The following is a 20,761-nucleotide window of genomic DNA, read 5'->3' on the forward strand; positions in this document are numbered from 1 at the left end:
TTTTTTGCAGGTAAAGTTTTACCATGCAGCAACACCTACCTCTTTACGCATAGTCTATGGCTGCCTTAGACTACCATGGCGGAGGTGAACACTTGCAACAGAGACCTTATGGCTCACAAAGCCTAAAATATTTACTATCTGGCTTTTTACAGAAAGCTTCGCTGACCTTTGAACTAATTGATTGAAAGATGTATTTGTCATTTTATTTATTTTGGCCTCATTTGGATACTTCTCTGCATTTTGTATACCCCATATGCTCTCTCACACATACAGTAGCTCAATCAATGTTGATTAATGAAGGAAGGGAGAATGCACTGACAAATACAGAACTCATAACCTCAGTTTTACTTTAAATTCAGAGAATACATTTTCATTCTTTTGCAAGATTTATTAGCCAAGTTTTAAATATGGTTATGGAAATTTGGGGTTTGATGTTTTAAAAATTGGTAACCTGGTAGTTCTATACACTTAACATATGATGACTATTATTATTAAAAATTCGTTTGAATTCCATTTATTGAATAATTTAAATGGGGGCACATGTTCAAACTTTCATCATTGTTATATTTCCTAGTGGTGTTTTGAGAGTGGTACAGTTTTTTAAAATAATATGAAATACACGTGGCAATATATTAACTTCTGAGTGGTAGAATTATAGGCTTGATTTTTTTTGTTTCTTCTTTTTGTGTTGTTGATTTTTCCAAATATGACAATAAGTATTATTTTTATAATGAGAAAATAAGGTAATTTTTAAAATATGGAATATGTTTAGCTTCATGTAACTGAATATTTCATATTGCTATTTTAGTTTGAGAAACAAAAGACAGATCTTTAGATTACAAAATTCACGGCATAAAATTAAGTCTGAGAACCCTTCTCAAGCTACTATTTTAAGAAAATATTCAACTGGCATATATTGATTAAAAACTAGGAAATAAAAACATTCACATTAAAAATTTTTTAAAGTTTTGCATGAATTTTAACTTTAAATAGCAGAATATCAAATAGATAATCTCATATTTGTATATGCATTTTTTATACATCTTCCTACTGCCATTCGACAAAAGGAAATAAAATGCCTTCATATTTCCTCATTTGTAATGTTCATCATTTGTAATTTGTATTTAATGATATGAAAGCAGATCTACATTTTTTTCTATTATTAGAAGTGTTTGTTTTAACCCTCTTTTATTTTCAGTAGCCTAAGAGCACCAGTGGTACCTTATGTGGAAACTTACTTGTTGGTTTACCCAAAAGGGACTGCTGTGTGACAAAGTCAGATGATGTCCTAAAAATGGTATTATTATACCCAAGAATAGCCAGTTTGTGTTTCTTTTATTAGAAGGTCTTAAGCTTTTGTGTCATGGTATATAATTTATCAGTTATATTTCTGTTGTATTCCTTCACTGTGAGGGTAGTGCCTGCCACATGGAATTTTTGTCTATTTTATTAATGCTCCATCATTTGTTCTGACATAGACTAAGTTCTGTTTTAAATAGGTATTGCTAATGAAGGTCTCTAGGATGTGAGTAGATCATAGAGGCTTACAATCAGAATAGAAGAGTGATTCTTTTCCACCTTTTAAAAGTCCATTTTATAATATTTGTCCTTTTCTATACATGTTTTTATTTCTCCTCTATTTATCAAGCTTCCATTTGTTTAGTATCTTTCCATCAGCAGCATAAGAACCATACAAATACAAGGAACTGAACACATGATACAACAGTCATACCCTGGAAATACCTGATAAGTGACCATTAACTTACAAGATATTTTTATGTCATACCACAGCCAAAACATTACATCAAGAGACACTTTTAGGCACATCACAAATTCATGAACTTTACTCGTAGGAGAGCCCATCAGGTCCTCACTCAAAAATCATTAATTCTTTCAGACTGTTTTAACAATCTGTGAATTTCCTGCACATAGAAAATCAGAAACAGCAGAGTTGAATGGGAACTCTATTTATTTATTTATGTATTAATTTTTGGCTGTGTTGGGTCTTCGTTACTGCACATGGGCTTTCTCTAGTTGCGGTGAGCAGGGGCTACTCATCGTTGTGGTGCTCATTGCGGTGGCTTCTCTTGTTGTGGAGCACGGACTCTAGGTGCGTGGGTTTCAGTAGTTGTGACACACGGGCTCAGTAGTTGTTGCTCGCGGGCTCTAGAGCGCAGGCTTCAGTAGTTGTGGCGCACGGGCTTAGTTGCCCCGCAGCATGTGGGATCTTCCCGGACCAGGGCTCGAACCTGTGTCTCCTGCATTGGCAGGCGGATTCTTAACCACTGCGCCACCAGGGAATACCTGAATGGGGACTCTTTTTTTTTTTTTTTTGCGGTACTGTTGTGGCCTCTCCCGTTGCAGAGCAACAGGCTCCAGCCGTGCAGGCTCAGCGGCCATGGCTCATGGGCCCAGCCGCTCCACGGCATGTGGGATCTTCCCGGACCGGGGCACGAACCCGTGTCCCCTGCATCGGTAGGCGGACTCTCAACCACTGCGCCACCAGGGAAGCCCGGGGACTCTTGATAGAGGTATTTTCAGCAACAAAAACCAGAGCCAGGAGAGAAGATAAGAAAACTATTCAAAATAAAGTAAAAACTCAAAACATAGTGGACCTGTGAGTATAGGTCAAACACCCTTACACTTCTCAAGAGCCTCTGAATATATCATTATGTTAAAAGCATAAGACAATCTTTTATATCCGTTGTAATGACATATTTCTTTAATAAAACATCAATTTCTGTTCAATAAAGCTTAGACAATTATGACACCTTTCTGCAAGATTTCCATAAAAATAATAACAAATGAAAAACATTTTGGGTATTGAAGACATATCATCATATGCTGTCTGAGAAACAAAAGATTACATGATATTTATGTATTCCTCTGTGCTTTTCCCTGAGAAAAAAATCGTATGGACTTGGGAAAAATCTGTCTTTAAAGCCATGTATTTTATGACCTCAGTGTCTTTCTGGTTCTTTAAATTCACTGGCAAGTGGTAATCTCCAGCTAATGCTTCCTCTAGGTCATTAGTTAACTAGAACAGTTCCCGGAAGAGACCCTTTTGAAAAGTCTACAAGAGGGACTTCCCCGGTGGCGCAGCAGTTAAGAGTCCACCTGCCAATGCAGGGGACACAGGTTCAATCCCTGGTTCGGGAAGATCCCACATGCCGCGGAGCAACTAAGCCTGCGCTCTAGAGCCCGTGAGCCACAACTACTGAGCCCACGTGCCACAACTACTGAAGCCGGCACGCCTAGAGCCCTGCTCCTCAACAAGAGAAGCCACCTCATTGAGAAGCACGCGCACCTCAATGAGAAACAGGTGCACCGCAATGAAGAGTGGCCCCCGCTCACTGCAACTAGAGAAAGCCTGCATGCAGCAATGAAGACCCAACGCAGCCAAGAGTGAATAAGTAAAATAAATAAATTTGTAGAAAGAGAAAAGTCTGTGAGAGATTGGATTTCTTGATGGTGCAGCATTTCTTTGTAAATATTCATAAAGCAAAGATGCCATTCTTTTTTTGAAAAATAATTGACAATTCAGCCATTTTCGATGCCCAGTTCAATGATTTTTAGTACATTCACAGAATTGTGCATCCATCACCACAATCAAATTTAGAATATTTTCATTTTCTCAAAAAGAAACCCAAAAGAAATAAAATGGAAAAGAAAAAGAAACCCACACCCCTAAACCATGGATCTCATTTCCTCCCAACCTCCCCAGACCTAGACTAAAACTAATTTACTTTCTGTCTCTATAGGTTTGTTTCTTCTGGACATTTCATATAAATGGAATCATACAATATGTGGTCCTTTGTGATAGGCTTCTTTAACTTAGCATGTTTTTCAAGGTTCATCCATGTTGTAGCATGTGTCAGCACTTCATTTTTTTATTGCCAAATAATATTCCATTGTATAGATACACCACATTTAATTTATTAAATTATCAGTTGATGAACATTTAGGTTGTTTCTATTTTTGGCTATTATAAACAACAGTGCCATTCTGCGGCTGTATTTATGTTATTTTTATTATACTAGCTTATGGATGTGATTAGCTTTGCAAATATTTGTCACCAAGGAGCCTGGTTCAGGGTGAGTTTACCACTTCCTATAGTGTAAATCAAGATGGAGGTAAACATGGGTGCTTTTGGTATATGGGTAGTGTTATGTATGTGTAACCTGCAGGGGAAGCCTCAATTATAATACACAGAGAGAATTTTTCTCTAGTGATTCCTAAGTGGGATCATGGTCCATTTCAACCATTTAATTTCTGAATAGAAGAGAGTAGAGGTAATAATTTAGACCCTTACCAGTTGGGTATGATTCTTCCAAAGTCCCTTCCTGGGGAATTTAACATTCTAAGAAGGGATGAATTCAGGACAAATAATTACAAAGCACAAAACAAAAGTACCTTGAAGAAATCTTGAGAAATCTCTTCCTAAGTGAAAGGAGGATAGGAAGAAACTTTTGGATTTAATCTTACAGGATGTTGCAATTCAAAGACCATTAAATTGTGCATAATGTACAATCTTCTTTTGCCAGACAGAGAAGTTTCCTGATTGTACTCTTGAGATATTATGAAGCATTTCTAAGGCTGCTATTAAACTAGAGAATTGTGAATTGGTAGTTTTTCAAATAAGTTACTCCAGACCTCAGTCTGGTCTAAAGCTTCCTGTTTTTACAATTAACTCCTCATGTTTCTTTGTTGAGTATGTGTGTGTGTGTGTGTGTGCGCGTGCACATGTAAAACCTAAAGATAGACCAGGAAGCATCTGGGGCCATCTGGTTCTAAAGGGGAATCCAGATTTCTGTGAGGTCTAGCTACTAAATGTAAAGAGGATAAACAATGTATTTTATACAACTCCTGTGCTAACCCCTCAGCCATTACTGTCCAAAATGCCCTTAACTTATAGTTGGTGTTAAACTTTATGGGTTTTTCATTTATGAATGAAGCAGGTTGGTCTGTCTTAAGATAAATCACGTTATAGGCAATGAACACTTCCATGTTGTTTAGCGAAGCTTCTGAGGGATTACAAAGAAAAGTGGACATGTCAGGCATTGGGCTGTTCCTGAAAGCAATGCTTCCTTCTTGGTGCCTGTTCACTCTTTGTCCATGTTTCCAAATAAAGGATTGTGATTAAGAAAGAGTCATCAAGAGCAGAAGGAAAAAATTGTTAGCAACCAAGATGACCCAAGGCTTGTGTACTGGCCAGGGCAATACAAGATTCTACTCTGTATACCACCTAGCAAAGTGCCACATGAATGCATCCTAATTTTAATTAAGATGATTTCTCTGTTCTCCAAAGCAAGAGTCCTTCTGCTGCAACCAAAGTAAGAGAGGTTACATTTCAAGTTTTTTCCTCAAGATTCTTAATTTGAGGGGAATAATGATGAAAACAACACCGATAACATTTATAAAGCACTTACTATAGGTTGCCATTTAATTTAACTCTATTAATTTAACTCTGCTTTACACATGAAGAAAGTGAAGTGCAGAGAGGTTGACAGACTTGCCTAGGCTCACACAGCTGGTAAGTATCAGAGCCTGGATTTGAATCCCGCAGAAGATTCTAGAACCCAGGCTCTTAACAACCTAATTAAGAAATTGTGCTGTTCTTAATTCAGTGCTATGATAAAAACTTTTTTTGTTATTTTTGGCTGCTTTGGGTCTTTGTTGCTGCATGAGGACTATCTCTAAATGTGGCGAGCGGGGGTTACTCTTCACTGCAGTGCATGGGGTTCTCATTGCCGTGGCTTCTCTTGTTGCGGAGCATGGGCTCTAGGCGTGTGGGCTTCAGTAGTTGTGACAAGCAGGCTCAGAAGTTGTGGCTCACAGGCTCTAGAGCGCGGGCTCAGTAGTTATGGCACACGGGCTTAGTTGCTCTGCGGCATGTGGGATCTTCCCGGACCAGAGCTCGAACCTGTGTCCCCCGCACTGGCGGGTGGATTCTTAACCACTGTGCCACCGAGTAAGTCTGACAAAAACAGTTCTACTGCTAATTTAAAATATAAGTACTCAAAGTAGATGTAAATGTAAGGACACATTGTAAAACTATAATACTATATTTTCTCAAAAAAAATTTGTTTTGCATGTCATTCTGTCCCAGGGAAAAGGTTTTTATTTTCCTTCAAAATGAGGAGGAGTAACATTTGATTTTGCTGGGGAACTGTTAAAATTACTTTGATGGTTCTAGTCGTGCACAGCATTGAGATTTATAACAAATATGTAATCTGTTTATTTGTCACCCAACTTGGATGACTTCCAAATGTTTCCTCTTAGTAGCTCTTGATTTTGTTTGGATTTTTTTCAATCACCAAATAGTCAAACAACAATGTCTGAATCACGTTTGCTCCAGTTAGGGAACACCAACAAGTTGAAAGACGGCTTTGGTTATTTAAAATCCTACTACATTCACTTGCAACTTTGCAGAACATGCATGCTTTCATGGACTGGATTTTTTAAAGGAGAGGAAGACAAAAAGGAAAACAAACAAACAAGCGAGTTTGCGGCCCAAGTCCCTCCTTTGCTATTTACTGCAGTGAGTTTTCCTACTCCGTTTTGCTGGCGAAAGCACGCTCAACAGATCAAATCAAACTGTCCGAAAAAGGCTGTCTGCATCCCTCATGTTTAAAGGAGAGGGATTTCGTTCCCTTTCCTTCACACATCAAAGAAGGCACTCGGGGAGGAAGTAAACCATAATTAGGCATGAGCAAGGGAGCAACAGACCCCTTCCTCTCCTTTCCCAATCCCCGCCCCCCAGGCCCTGGCAATAGTCCGGGGCGCGAGCGAGTCGCGGGCCACCGAAGCAGCCGCAGGGAGCGCGCGTCCACGCCTCGCCCACCGCCAAGATCTGGGCGGCGGCGGGGCCGGCCCGGGGGCGCGCGCGCTGGGGAGCGCGCTCATGCAGCGGTTTTCTTCTCCCACAATCCAGAGGCTGCGGCGCGGGAGGGGCGGGGAGTCGGCGGAAGGATATGGGCGCGGAGGGAGCAGCGCGCCCCTTTGACGGCGGGCTGGAGGCGCTGGTTGGGCGGCGGGGAGCGGGGTGTGATGCGGCAATGCGGTTCTGAGGCCGTTACTCTGGCTCCTCCAGAGAGGGCGGAGAAGGAGGCTGTAACGCGGCGGTGATTTTGTGCCAGGGCTTCCCTGAGGCGCACTGAAAAGGCTGGCGGGGCTCGGGAAACTGGGGGGTTAGGGACACACATTCAAGCCCCCACCCCCTGGGAGGGGAAGGGGGCAGGCGGCGAGGCTTGGGGTCGACGGAGGGATGGTGTGTGGTCGGTGGGAAGGGGCGAGCCCTGCCTGTCGTTGGTGAGGGGCTGCGGGCAGGGGAGGCTCCGCGGGTCAGAGCGGCTCCATGCCCACTTTGGTGGGTGGAACGTGTGGAGCGGAACGCGGAGGTAAAGCCTGACGGCCGCTCGCAACCCTTAACGTGGTATCTAACGTGGGATTTCATTTAGCCCACGGGGGGATTAATTCATTGGGGGCAGCCTCGCTGGTCTGGCTCCTCCAGGAGCTGGGCAACCTTGACGGGCTTTTTGTCTTGCTGCTCCAACCCCTTCTCCCTTCCTCCTCCTCCTCCAGATGCCTTTTCTCTGCCCCTCCTCGCCCGGTACAGACATTTCCAGGGCAGGCTGCTGCTCGTGGCTGCTGTCGAAGCCACTTCTCGGGATTTCGGCTCGTTTCCCTCTGGGGTGTTTTTTGAGGAGGGAGAGTTTTTCTCCCCTCCACGATGGGATTTTCTTCCCGTGCCAAAATGGACTTTCATTGATTTCTACTTACTTCTTCAACGTTTAGTGACCAATTCCCTAGGGTTATTTTTGTGGTAGTTCCTTTTTTCAAGTACATTCTCTGTAAAATGGAGAACGAGATTTTTACTCCCCTTCTGGAGCAGTTCATGACCAGCCCCTTGGTCACTTGGGTAAGTGGGGTGTTATTTATTGTATATTTTGCTGCATTATTTGTGGCTGCAGAGATGGAGGTGGGCGTTCGTGTCGTGATGATCATCATTCTGTTCTAGGTTAAAACGTTTGGACCTCTGGCTGCAGGAAATGGGACCAACCTGGATGAATATGTGGCTTTGGTGGATGGGGTGTTCTTGAACCAAGTCATGCTCCAAATGTAAGTGTTCTTTTTTTTTTCTTTCTAGGCAACTTTTTTTTTTTTTTAAACTTGCATACTGTGAACTTAGAGGCTTTATGTTTTAAGATCCTAATTTAGTTTTTTGGCGAGAAAAATTCAGGTGGTTTAAGAATTGGACCTTGAAAGGAGTGATAATCTTACATTTATCAGCCCATTTATCACAAGCCAGTAATTATACGTGTTAAAATTGTGAAACTTTAATTTTTCATTCTGCAAATCATGTATTGTCACTTATTTTCTTCAATGCTGAAATCCAAACCACATTGTATCCTCTGATAATTTTGTAAAATGAAGAGGGAAATTACAATAGTTTCCTAAGGGAGAAAAAGGCTTTACTGTGAAGTTATGTGCATTTGGTGCAGAAATGTTTCTTATTAACCTTTGTGTCTAAAAATAAATGGCTCAAAATTTGAAACTGGTGAAGTAATAACAGATTTCAGAGGAAAGAATTTCAAACAACAGTTCTGATTGGTGAGGACTGTTGCTGTAGGAAGTACTTTAAATGCATATAATAACTAAAGTCTGATTAGGTGATTTATTGTGTGAATTAGTAGATTAATATTTGGGGAATCATTTTAAGGTATTCTTAGAGCTAGTTTTGAAATGCAGGTGGTTGAAATCTTGGTGACAACTGGCTAATGATTTAGTAGGCAAATCTTTGTCTTTTATGTTCATGATATTGGGTTTAAATTAAGTAGGAAAGTGATTTTGAGGTGGCAATTGAATATCGAAATCATTGGTAGCTGGATCAGTGAAATCAAAGCTCCATTTTTATCATAGTTATTGTAGTATATGTGCATTCTCAGCACATCAGTGTAGTGAATATTACAGTTGTGCTTAAAATAATGTGTGTTTAGCCTTATTTGTCTTGAATACAAACTGATTACAAGAGTAGTTTGGAACTTTCAATTTTAAGACATTCTTATGTTTTATATGTTTGGGAATTTAGTACATTATTAATAAATAATTGTTACCAGAGAATAAATCTACTGTTAATAGACTAATAACCTAACATGTAAATGATCAGTTCAGTATTTTTTTTGGTATTAGTTTTCTTTTTAGATTTTTCTACTTAAAAGAAGGTATAAGTCAAATCCATAAATAACTGTTCCACTGGTAAACTTAACAGTCTGTGTACTCAAAGAGACTCGTAGTTTATATGCTCAAAGAGATTTTTGTGCTGTTTTTCATGTATGTGTTGATCCTACAGGGAAGTATTATACTACTACATGTTTTCCAGAAGTGTTTTGTGTAGGCACCCAAAGAAATATATGTTATCTGAATGTGTATGTATATTTTTTTTCTTAAAGAAGGAAAAGGGAATGTAGACATTAATTATTTCCAGGAATAATAAATATATTTTGGGCTGCTCTCCCATGGAACTATCTTTAATCTTTGAAATATCCCACTATTTCCCAAGCAAAATGGTAGAATAATTAAACTGACTTCTATTTTAGGGAACACAAATGACAGGAAGGGTAGCCATTACAGTAGATACTCAGAACTTGTTCCCCCTATGTCTCTTTTCTTGTTTGTTTTTGGACAGAAGATTGTGAGTTTGTATGCTGAACCCTAAAAAAACAGTGTGCTCACAAAAATAGGAAAATACATTACTTTAGTTTTCCCCTTTAATGGTTTTTATTTGAATGATTCTTTTTCCAAAAAACACTTAGATTTTTTGAATCCTAAATTGTTAGCCAAGGTGCTAAAAACAGACACTTCAGCTTGTTTCCACTTTGGGTACAGCTTTATACTTAAAATATATATGTGTCTATATTTTGAAAGTAATGGTGTCCCAAAATAGTGGTTGCCAGGTTGTTTTTTTGGGAGGAGTAGCTCCATTCCAAACCTCAAATCTGCTTCTGTTTTCAATTCCACCTCTCAGTTTCTTTAAAAGTTTTTTCAGTGTCCTAATTCTGTTCTGAATGACCTATATAAATTAAAAGAAAAGAAAATTTTAAAAAGGAAGACGTATGTTTTAGCTTTTTAAAAACTATCTTTCTAAAATAAGATCAACACAAATTACCTAATTATTTACCAAATAGGGCAACAAAATACATTGTTTTAAAAGCTACATTTTACTAATTTTGAAATCATTAAGATTTCTATTAAGCACTTTGCTCAAATTAATGTTTGATTTAATATACTCTATTAAATTGTCAGTTGAAATGGTACCCAGTAAGTTAACCTAAAAGTTAGCTTCAGTCTGAGTAATTTCTAGATTACATTTGGTTATAGAATTTGTGAGCGAGAACCGTTTGTAAATGCAGCATGTGTATTTTCCTTCATGTTTCTTGTGCTTGGAGTTCATTGAGCTTCTTGGATCTGTGGTTTTGTAGTTTTTATCAAATTTGGAAAAATTTTGGCCATTATTTCTTTAAATATATATCCTTTCTTTGCCTCCTTTCCTCCTTTTGGAAGTCCAATTATATGTATATCAGGCTGCTCGATGTTCACTGATATACCATTCAATTTTTTTTTTCAGTCTTTTTTTCTCTTTCACTTTGGATAATCTTGCTAAATTCATTAATCTTTTTTTCTGTAATGTTTAATCTGCTGTTAATCCCATCCAGTGTATTTTTCATTTCAGGTACTGTAGTTTCATCTCTAAAAATTCAGTCATTTTTATATCTTCCCTGTGTATAGATTTCATGCTCTGTCTTTTCTGTAGCTTCTTGAACATGTAGAATACAATAATAACTGGCTTAAAGTTCATGTTTACTAATACTGTCTGTGCCATTTCTTGATTGGTTTTGATTGATATTTTTCCTCATTATGGATTGTGTTTTCTTGCTTTTTCATACCTGGTAATTTTTGATTAGATGCCAGACATTTGAAAATTTACTGTGCTGTTGGGTGCAGGATATTTTTGTTTCCCATTAAAAATATTCTTGAGCTTTGTTCTGGAATGTAGTTGTTACTTGGAAACAGTGATCTTTTCAGATCTTGCTTTTAAGTTGTGTTAGGCAGTACCACTTTGCTTTGTTGCACTGCTGAGGCAGAACCCTTCTGAGTACTCTGGCTGGTGGAAACAGGAACTATTCCTGGACCTGTGTGAGCTCTGGGTGGTGTCCCTCTAATCCTTTTTGGTGGTTCTTTCACTGTCCGTGTGTAGTTTCCTCACACGTATATACTTATAAGTACTCAGCTGAAGACTTGAGGGATACCCTGTGTAGATCTCTGGATCTTTCTGAGCAGCTCTCTCTTAGGTACTCTGCTTTGTATATGACAGTCACCTTGCTGTCTCCATACTACGTTCTGTCTCCTCAACTCAGGGAGACCACTATGTGTGCTCTGCATAGGTTCCCCATTCCTGTTCTGTGGCCTAGAAAACTCTTTCAAGGCAATAAACTGGGGCAATTGTAGGACTTATCTTGTATGTTTACCCCTTATCAGGGATCTACTGTCCTTTGCTGCCTGATGACCACTGTTTTGAAAAACGCTTCATATGTTTTGTCTTTTTTTTTTCCCAGTCGTTTCAGGCAGGAGGGTAAATTTGGTTCCTTTTATTTCATGTTGGCTAGAAGTGGAAATCTGTTTATATACTTATAATTACATTTTTGCCCTGCCAGCCTTGTGTTCCTGCTTTCAGATATAGATATAGATTTAGAATTTTGTTTAGGAGCCTTATGGTAGAATTTTTTTTTCGTCTAAAGAGTTTTTTAAGAGTAAGAATATTGGTTAGTTCAGTGACTCTGGATTTGGTATTTTTGACCTAGAATTTGAAAGTAAAGAGCTGACTTCTTCGTGCCAGTTTATGACTCTGCCTCATAATTTCAGAGTCTGTTCACTTATTTGGGATTCAGTGTATTCAGAGATGAATCCTGGATTTCATTGAGTAGCTCCTGAATCAAAGAATCTCTGTAAGAGCTTGTGACATGGCATCAGTTCTCTTTAACTAATGGGAAGAGGAAGCTATTTAGAGATGGGCCAGCTCTTCTGCATGCTGCAGGGCATTTTCCTACTTCAACCAAACGAAATCTTTTTTCCGCAGTGCTAGCTATCAGACATAGGGCTTGGTGACAGTGAAGTGGAAATAATCATTTTCCTGTTTGAGATGTCATGCAGTTTTGCAACCAATGTAGAATATTACTTGCTATGAATTTTTAAGGAATTTGTGACATTGTAGTTGATTTCATAATCCTAGTCATATTACCTAAGCAGTTGAAAATATGGATATGTTATAGTTTTAAGTACGGAAAAATTGTTAATAGTATCAGAACAATATTTGGAATTACTTTCTATGATTCAACCCCATTAGATAGCTACAGAAATCTCTACTTGAATAATGTAGTAATTGTGATATACTTGTTATGGCATTTCTTCTTTTAGAATCTTGAATTTGAAGGTACTTTAGAAATCATCTATGAAAATCATTCTTATATGACACATGGTCATCCAACTTCTGCTTAAGTGTTTCCTGAGAAACAACTTCATAAAGTGTACCCAAAGGAACCATTTAATAGAGGAAGTTGACTGAGAAATCTTCCTTCATTCTATCAGTACTTAAGATTCAAAAATAGATTGTGCTAACTTTATGACTATAATAACCCCAAAGTGACTTATAAAATATATAAGTTGTCTTACCAGGTATGGCATTAACTCTGAATTTTGGTATGGTCTCTCTCATACAATTTTTTTTCTTTTTTTTTTTTTTTTGCGATACGCGGACCTCTCACCGTCGTGGCCTCTTCCGTTGCGGAGCACAGGCTCCGGACACGCAGGCTCAGCGGCCATGGCTCACGGGACCAGCCGCTCCGCGGCATGTGGGATCCTCCCAGACCGGGGCAGGAACCCGTGTCCCCTGCATCGGCAGGCGGACTCTCAACCACTGCACTACCAGGGAAGCCCTCTCATACAATTTTTGTTTAGTTTTGTTTCGCTTTTTTTTTTGCCATGCCACGCGTTATGTGGGACCTTAGATCCCCAGCCAGGGATCGAATCTGCGCCCTCTGCATTGCAAACCCAGAGTCTTAATCACTGGACTGCCAGGAAAGTCCGTTTTGCTTCTTTAATAACACACTCATGATGTAATCAGAGTTGCTGTCTTACTACCAGGTTTTGTGATTTATCTCCCAAATATTTCTCAGATGTGTCCCTGACTTTGAGATTAATGCAGTAGCCCCTGACTGATTTTCTTACCTTTGGCTTGCCCCCCTTCAGGTTGTCTCCTCATCTGTGATCACATGAAATTTTTTAAAACACAGATTTTATCATGTCACTCCTACCTTTAAGATGGCTCAGTAGCTTTCTTCTGCCCTCAGAGTAAACTCATTACTTGAGTGTCTAGACTCCTTTGAGGTCTGGCTTCTCCCTAATTCTCTATTTTCATCTTTGCATGGTACCAATCCTCAGTGCATAGCCTAATATTGAGCAAACTTAGAGTTCCCAAAGACAAGCTGTGTTCTCATATGTCTCAGTGCCTTTCTAGACCCTCTTCCCTTCCTTAGAACAGTCTTTCACCTTCTTACTATTGCTTTCTTTAACTTCGTTGCCATTCCCTGGCTCATCCTAGGCATAGTACTCCTCCTTGTGCTTCTATAGGACCCTATATATACCTTGGTAATAGCAGTTCTTGGTTAGCTAGACTCTACTGACTAACCTGTGAATTTCTTGAAGCCAAGGACTTTATGTTTTATCTCTCTGTTCCAAACACAGTGCTTGACACACAGTAGGTTCTTGATACACTTACCTTGAATAAATGAATAATAGAGAGGCTGTGTGGTAAACTGGAGTGAATTTGGCCTTTGAATTAGATGGAGTTGGTTTCATTCTCTCTCACACACACACACACACACACACACACACACATATACATATGGTGTGTGACCTTAAACAATTGACTTGTCATCTCTAAATCTCAGTTCCTACCTCTCTAAGATGGGAGATAATGTTTCCTTCCTGGAGTAGACATAATCTCTACTAAGGCAGGGAAAGTATCGGTTTTCTGTTTTGTTGACCACTGTATCCCCAGTGCTGGTTTTTGTCATTATTATTATCCTGTGCTATACCATACCTACCTATTGATATTTATGTTTCCTCAAACAAGTCATGATCTTTCACAGCTTGGTTTTGTATGATCTCTATTGGTATCATCTCACTTCTCAATTTTCTCATTTATAAACAGGATAAAAAGAGAATCACAGGGTTATTATAAGAATCAAATAGAATGATTTGTGCACAATGCTTAGCATATAGCAAGTGCTCAATAAATGTTAGCTGTTGATATCTTTTATTTCTATTAAAATAATTATTTTCCCTTAGACTGCCCTTTCCCCTTTTTTTGCCTAGCAAATTCTTCCTCATCCTTTAATACCCTGTGAAGTCCCTTGGCAGAGTTAATTGCTCTCTCCCCTGTGATCCCTTATCTACCTTTACTAAATTGTTAAAGTGGTATTATTACTAGAGCGTTAACATTTGGAGGCTAGAGGTTTTATGTTATGGATCACCAGCACTTAGAATAGTGTCTGGCATGTATCACCAGTACCTAGCATAGATTTGGTACGTCATAAGTTTTCAGTAAATGTCAAAGGAATGAATGAAGATGTTTTATAATTTTATTAATTTCAAAATTCTGAGGATACTCTCTAGTTTTAGTATTGTAGAATTTAGTTTGTTTTCCATTTTAGTTTGTCTTCTATTTCTCCTTCTTTCTTTTGTTTTCCCTGTCCCTTTATTTTAATTACCTTCATTGGATCTTTTCCCCACCTATGTTATGTCTTGCTGAGGTGAGGTGGTAAGAACAACGTCATAGTCCGTGGTTTTGTATGGTATTAGAATATACAGAGCCTTCAGTTTGGTTTCCTGTAACTTTCTTGATGATGTTCAACATATTGAGATTTTTGTCCACAGCCTTACAGTTAAAATTCAAATAAAGAATTTGTGGAATTTAGAATTCATAAAGTCACAGTTCTGTATCAGAAGAAGTGGATCCCAACCTCCTGTCCCCATCCCTGGCTCTGTCTGGCACCACAAAGAGGTCCTCTGTGCATGCCTGTGGACATCTTGCATGCATGCCTGAGGTCCAGCCTCTTGTACTCCCTACTCCAAACAGCTGCTCTTTGGCCCAAGGATGTACACATCTGTAGCATAGTCCATCCCAAGGACAGATCTGGGAAAGAGGCCTGCACAGGTCCTGAAATTGGGTTAGAGGTATTTAAACAAGAAATTCCATAGTTCCAGTAAATGGAGTGTCATCAAGAAGGGGGAGTGTATGGGTATGTCCTCTTGTTTCCATGGACTTCTTGCCCAGTAGTGAGGGGCATATCCTGAGGAAGGCCACAGTGGGGCTCAGGGCAGAGATCTCTTTTGCCAGGACCTATAGATACAGTGCTTAGTGAGAAGGATGAAGGGATGGCTCATTCAAAGATCAGTTCATTCATTTAATAGTTTCTGAGTGCTTACTACACAACAAAGTCTATATGACAAACTGTCTGCTAGGTGCTGGGGATGTGATGCCGAGTAAGACATGGTCTTTGCCCACTAGTAAGGGAGACAAGCTTGTAAACAAATTGCAGTGTGACATATGTGCTATGTAGTGGAATTATGTTCTTGGTACAGTGTTGGCACAAAGAGAGAAGTGATTATTTACATGGTGGAAAGGCTTCTTGGAGGAGAAAACATTTGAATTGGGACATGAAAGTTGAGTAGGAGCAATCGGGTGAATAGGAGTCACAAATAGTGGGAGTAGGAGGAAGGACATTTTAAGTAAAGAAAATAGCATGAAAAGAAGCATGAAAATGTGAATAAAAATGGAGGAATCGGGGAACTGTAGGATATTTTATATGGCCAAAGCAGAGATTGTATGCTTTTTGCACATGGGAAATGAATTTGAGGAGGTGGAGAGCGGGAAGCTGTCCTTAAGATACCATGTTGGAAGATTGAGGTTTTTCCCTGTGGAGATGTATATTCATTCAGGTCCTCTCCAGGGAAACAGAACCAACAAGATGTGTGTGTGTGTGTAGAGAGGGAGAGACAGAGAGAGTTAGATTTATTTTAAAGAATTGGCTCATGAGATTGTGGAGGCTTAGTCCAAAATCTAATGGAGTGGGCCTGGGTGAACTCGGAAAAAATGCACTGAGTTCAAAGGCAATTTTCTAGCAGAAGGTCAGTCTTTGTTCCATTAAGGCCTTCAAATGGTTGGATAAGGCCCATCCACATTATGGAGGGTAATCCAGTTTACTTAAAATTTGTTGATTTAAATGTTAATCTTGTCCAGAAAACACCTTCATAGAACATCCAGAATAACATTTGACCAAATATCTGGGCACTGTGGTCCAGCCAAGTTAACATATAAAATTAACCATCTTAACTAGTGTTTCTTTAATTGGATCCACAGGTGTTCTTGGGAGTCTTTAGGAATTTTTATTTTAAAAATATTTGTTATTTTTGGCTGTGTTGGGTCTTTGTTGCTGCACACAGGCTTTCTCTAGTTGTGGCAAGCGGGGGCTACTCTTTGTTGTGGTGCACGGGCTTCTTTTTGCAGTGGCTCCTCTTGTTACAGAGCACGGGCTCTAGGTGCACAGGCTTCAATAGTTGTGGCTGGCAGGCTCTAGAGCGCAGCCTCAGTAGTTGTGGCACACAGGCTTAGTTACTCCACAGCATGTGGGATCTTCCCGGACCAGGGATCGAACCCACGTCCCTTGCATTGGCAGGCGGATTCTTAACCACTGCGCCACCAGGGAAGTCCCTCCCACCAGGGAAGTCCCCAGGAATTTTAATGTTTGTGTTTTCATGTCAGTAATTTAAATTCTTCTTCAAGGGGTAATAATAGACATTTCTCCAAAGAAGATATACAGACTGCCAACAAACACATGAAAGAATGCTCAACATCATTAATCATTAGAGAAATGCAAATCAAAACTACAATGAGATATCATCTCACACCAGTCAGAATGGCCATCATCAAAAAATCTAGAAACAATAAATGCTGGAGAGGGTGTGGAGAAAAGGGAACCCTCTTGCACTGCTGGTGGGAATGTGAATTGGTTCAGCCACTATGGAGAACAGTATGGAGGTTCCTTAAAAAACTACAAATAGAACTACCATATGACCCAGCAATCCCACTACTGGGCATATACCCTGAGAAAACCAAAATTCAAAAAGAGTCATGTACCAAAATGTTCATTGCGGCTCTATTTACAATAGCCCGGAGATGGAAACAACCTAAGTGCCCATCATTGGATGAATGGATAAAGAAGATGTGGCACATATATACAATGGAACATTACTCAGCCATAAAAAGAAACGAAATTGAGCTATTTGTAATGAGGTGGATAGACCTAGAGTCTGTCATACAGAGTGAAGTAAGTCAGAAAGAAAAAGACAAATACCGTATGCTAACACATATATATGGAATTTAAGAAAAAAAAATGTCATGAAGAACCTAGGGGTAAGGCAGGAATAAAGACGCAGACCTACTAGAGAACGGACTTGAGGATATGGGGAGGGGGAAGGGTGAGCTGTGACAGGGCGAGAGAGAGTCATGGACATATACACACTAACAAACGTAGTAAGGTAGATAGCTAGTGGGAAGCAGCCGCATGGCACAGGGATATTGGCTCGGTGCTTTGTGACAGCCTGGAGGGGTGGGATAGGGAGGGTGGGAGGGAGGGAGACGCAAGAGGGAAGACATATGGGAACATATGTATATGTATAACTGATTCACTTTGTTATAAAGCAGAAACTAACACACCATTGTAAAACAATTATACCCCAATAAAGATGTTAAAAAAAAATAAATTTCGTTTGCAGTGATAATTCACAATTGAAAGATTTTTTTTTCATAGACTAAGATTAGTTTCTTAAGCCATTTTTTCAAACAGGGGTCTTTGACTCTTAGGATGTCTATGGACAGATCCTCAGAGATTCTTGATAATTCGTTTCTTTAAAAGGTGTCACTCACTACTTTACTTCAGCTTGAAAAACAGTAATATAGGCTACAAAACATTGGAGGAATTGAAACAGATAGCATTTGCATTTTAGAAGGACTGATGTTGGTGCTGATGAGGTCCAGAACAGAGATAGAGACCATACTGATGTAGAAAGGATGTGGAAGAGAGATAATGCTGACGTGGTGGGACTTGGTTACAAGTTTGGTATGTAGCACAAGAGAGGGGTGTGTCTCAGATGATTATCAAGTTTTTTACTTGGGTGAAGAATGGATGGTAGTGCCTTTTTAAGTAAGGCATTATGAAAAGTTGAGGGGAGGGGAAATGTAGAAAATAATTTTGAGTTTATTTTGGAATGTCTGGTGAGTAGTGAGAAATATCTTTTGGGCAGGTGGATATACATAGGTCTGGTGCTTAGAGGAGAAAGGTTTAGAGATATGGGAATTAGCTTTTAAGTTTGTAATAGAAACTAATGACATAGATGTCAAAAAAAATACACAAGAGGGCCAATGACATATCCTAGGAAACTGCAACATTAAAAGGCTGGAGGTTTGAGGAAAGTGGACAGTTTCACAAGGCTGCTGGGAGGAAATCACAAAGGGAGTCAGTTAAAAGATGAGCACAAGGGCTTCCCTGGTGGCGCAGTGGTTGAGAGTCCGCCTGCCGAGGCAGGGGACACGGGTTCGTGCCCCGGTCTGGGAAGATCCCACATGCCGCGGAGCGGCTGGGCCCGTGAGCCATGGCCGCTGAGCCTGCGCATCCGGAGCCTGTGCTCTGCAACGGGAGAGGCCGCAACAGTGAGAGGCCCACATACTGCAAAAAAAAAAAAAAAAGATGAGCACAAGTATTATCATGAGGGTTGATGGTTGAGGGTTGAGGTTTGGAGACCACACATTCAGTCAGCATGGTTGAATAACTTACCAGGGATGCTTAGCACTCAGAAACTGACAAAAAGATCTGTGACGTTTATTCAAAATTGGGGATTGATATGTATTATAAATGTGGCATGGGAACATTTTCAGGTGGGATAGTTGAAACGAATAGAGTGTGAGCATTAAAGTGAGGAGGAAAGCGAGTGTCACTGGGGGAGGCTGATAGAGTAGAGTTTGCAATAATGAAGGAAGAGTAGGTTTAGAAGGAGTGAAGAAGTGAGACAGTGGTATGGGATGTTGAGGTCAGAGGGCACTTTCAGAATTTGAGATTTTGGAGGTTGCAATTCTGAATGGTGATTTAGGGCCACAGTTAGACCATGGTAATGGGTGGATAAAATGGAATAGAGTGAAGATAACTAAGGTTGAGAAGGAACTTATTTCCTTATTCTTTATGAAGCTATGATCTCTCTTTTTGTAAAGATTTAATTTTATTTATTTTTTAATTTTTGGCTGTGTTGGGTCTTTATTGCTGCACGCGGACTTTCTCTAGTTGTGGTGAGTGGGGGGCTACTCTTCATTGCGGTGTGTGGGCTTCTCCTTGTGGTGGCTTCTCTTGTGGAGCATGGGCTCTAGGTGTCCGGGCTTCAGTAGTTGTGGCATGCAGGCTCAGTAGTTGTGGCTTGCAGTCTCTAGACCATAGGCTCAGTAGTTTTGGTGCATGGGCGGACTTAGTTGCTCCACGGCATGTGGGATCTTTCTGGACCAGGGATCGAACCCATGTCCCCTGCATTGGCAGGCAGATTCTTATCCACTGCGCCACCAGGGAAGTCCCAAGCTATGATCTCTTGATTACCACTAGAGATAGACATAAGTACTTTGAATTAAAATAGAAAGCTGAACAATAAATAGCTCATTTTAACAATGTTATAATTAAAGAAAACAATAATAGTAGGGAAAGAAGACCAGTAATTGGAACTTTTATTAGTATAATCTGTGTATTAAAAATGAAACTTTGTGAAATATCTCAATAGTTTTTCAGGAAATTTTTTAAAATGATGTATTCTTAATGTAACATACTTTCCTAGTGACAGCTAGAAAAAAATATTGAACTTCACATTACCATTGACAACATGACTGTTTCCTTTCCCTTGGGTGATAAAGGACCAAGGATGATGGTTTAGTTTTAGGTGTTGAGTCTTAATCCTTGATTAAGACCTGGATTATTACAAAGTTGTGGAGGATGAGAAGTGGAGAAAGACCAGTGGACGTAATACTCCAATCCATTTTTGCCGAGACTGGTTAAGAAAGGGTAAACCACAATAAAATCCTAGTTAATTTGAATGTTCAGTGAAAATGGAGTGTGGTTTACTCATAATTGAAGGCTAATTTAATTTTCTCCAACTGTTTGTTTAAAATCTTTGTAAATGAATTAAGCTATTGATATATTTCTACCTCTGTGAATAGAATATACATGTTATGATTCATAATCTTCAGTGTCTCATTTTGTTGTTTTAAACTTAAGTATTTGTGTTAGGTATTGAATGTATATAACTGACCAAGATGAATCTATAGTGAATGGTGAATGATCCCAAGCATGTATTTGAAAATAAATCTCTGGTTATTAGCTTTTTTCTTTCTTTCTTTAATTTGTGTGGGTTTTTACATGTTTCTTTTCAGTGAGTGTGTATGTGTGTGTGTGTATTAGCAGGTGTAGATTAGGGAACCCTACTGTTTATAAGTTAGTTAGAAGTTTGGTTTAGCTTCGAGGGTTATGGATAATCAGGGAAGCCTAAATAGGGAGGAAGCTAGATTTGATTCAAACCTTGTAGAATGATTGGACTTGGTTGCCATAGATGA

General features: G+C 39.5%; 1 protein-coding gene across 11 annotated transcripts in view; it reads left to right on the forward strand.

The window, feature by feature from the left end:
- CCDC88A (coiled-coil domain containing 88A) overlaps positions 1-20,761 on the forward strand; it is a 193,856-nt gene that overhangs the window by 58,466 nt on the left and 114,629 nt on the right. For 4 of the 11 annotated variants that reach the window (XM_030877242.2, XM_030877237.3, XM_060309851.2 and 1 more), the window contains exons 1-2: positions 7,026-7,921; positions 8,021-8,121. In XM_030877242.2, the coding sequence (XP_030733102.1) occupies positions 7,859-7,921; positions 8,021-8,121 (164 nt within the window). In that variant the 5' untranslated portion in view covers positions 7,026-7,858. Of the gene's footprint in view, positions 1-7,021; positions 7,922-8,020; positions 8,122-20,761 lie in introns of those variants that run through there. The other 7 variants (XM_030877241.2, XM_030877234.3, XM_060309850.2 and 4 more) reach the window with 4 other exon arrangements.

This window comes from Globicephala melas, chromosome 12, assembly GCF_963455315.2.
Source record: "Globicephala melas chromosome 12, mGloMel1.2, whole genome shotgun sequence".
Taxonomy (NCBI): domain Eukaryota; kingdom Metazoa; phylum Chordata; class Mammalia; order Artiodactyla; family Delphinidae; genus Globicephala; species Globicephala melas.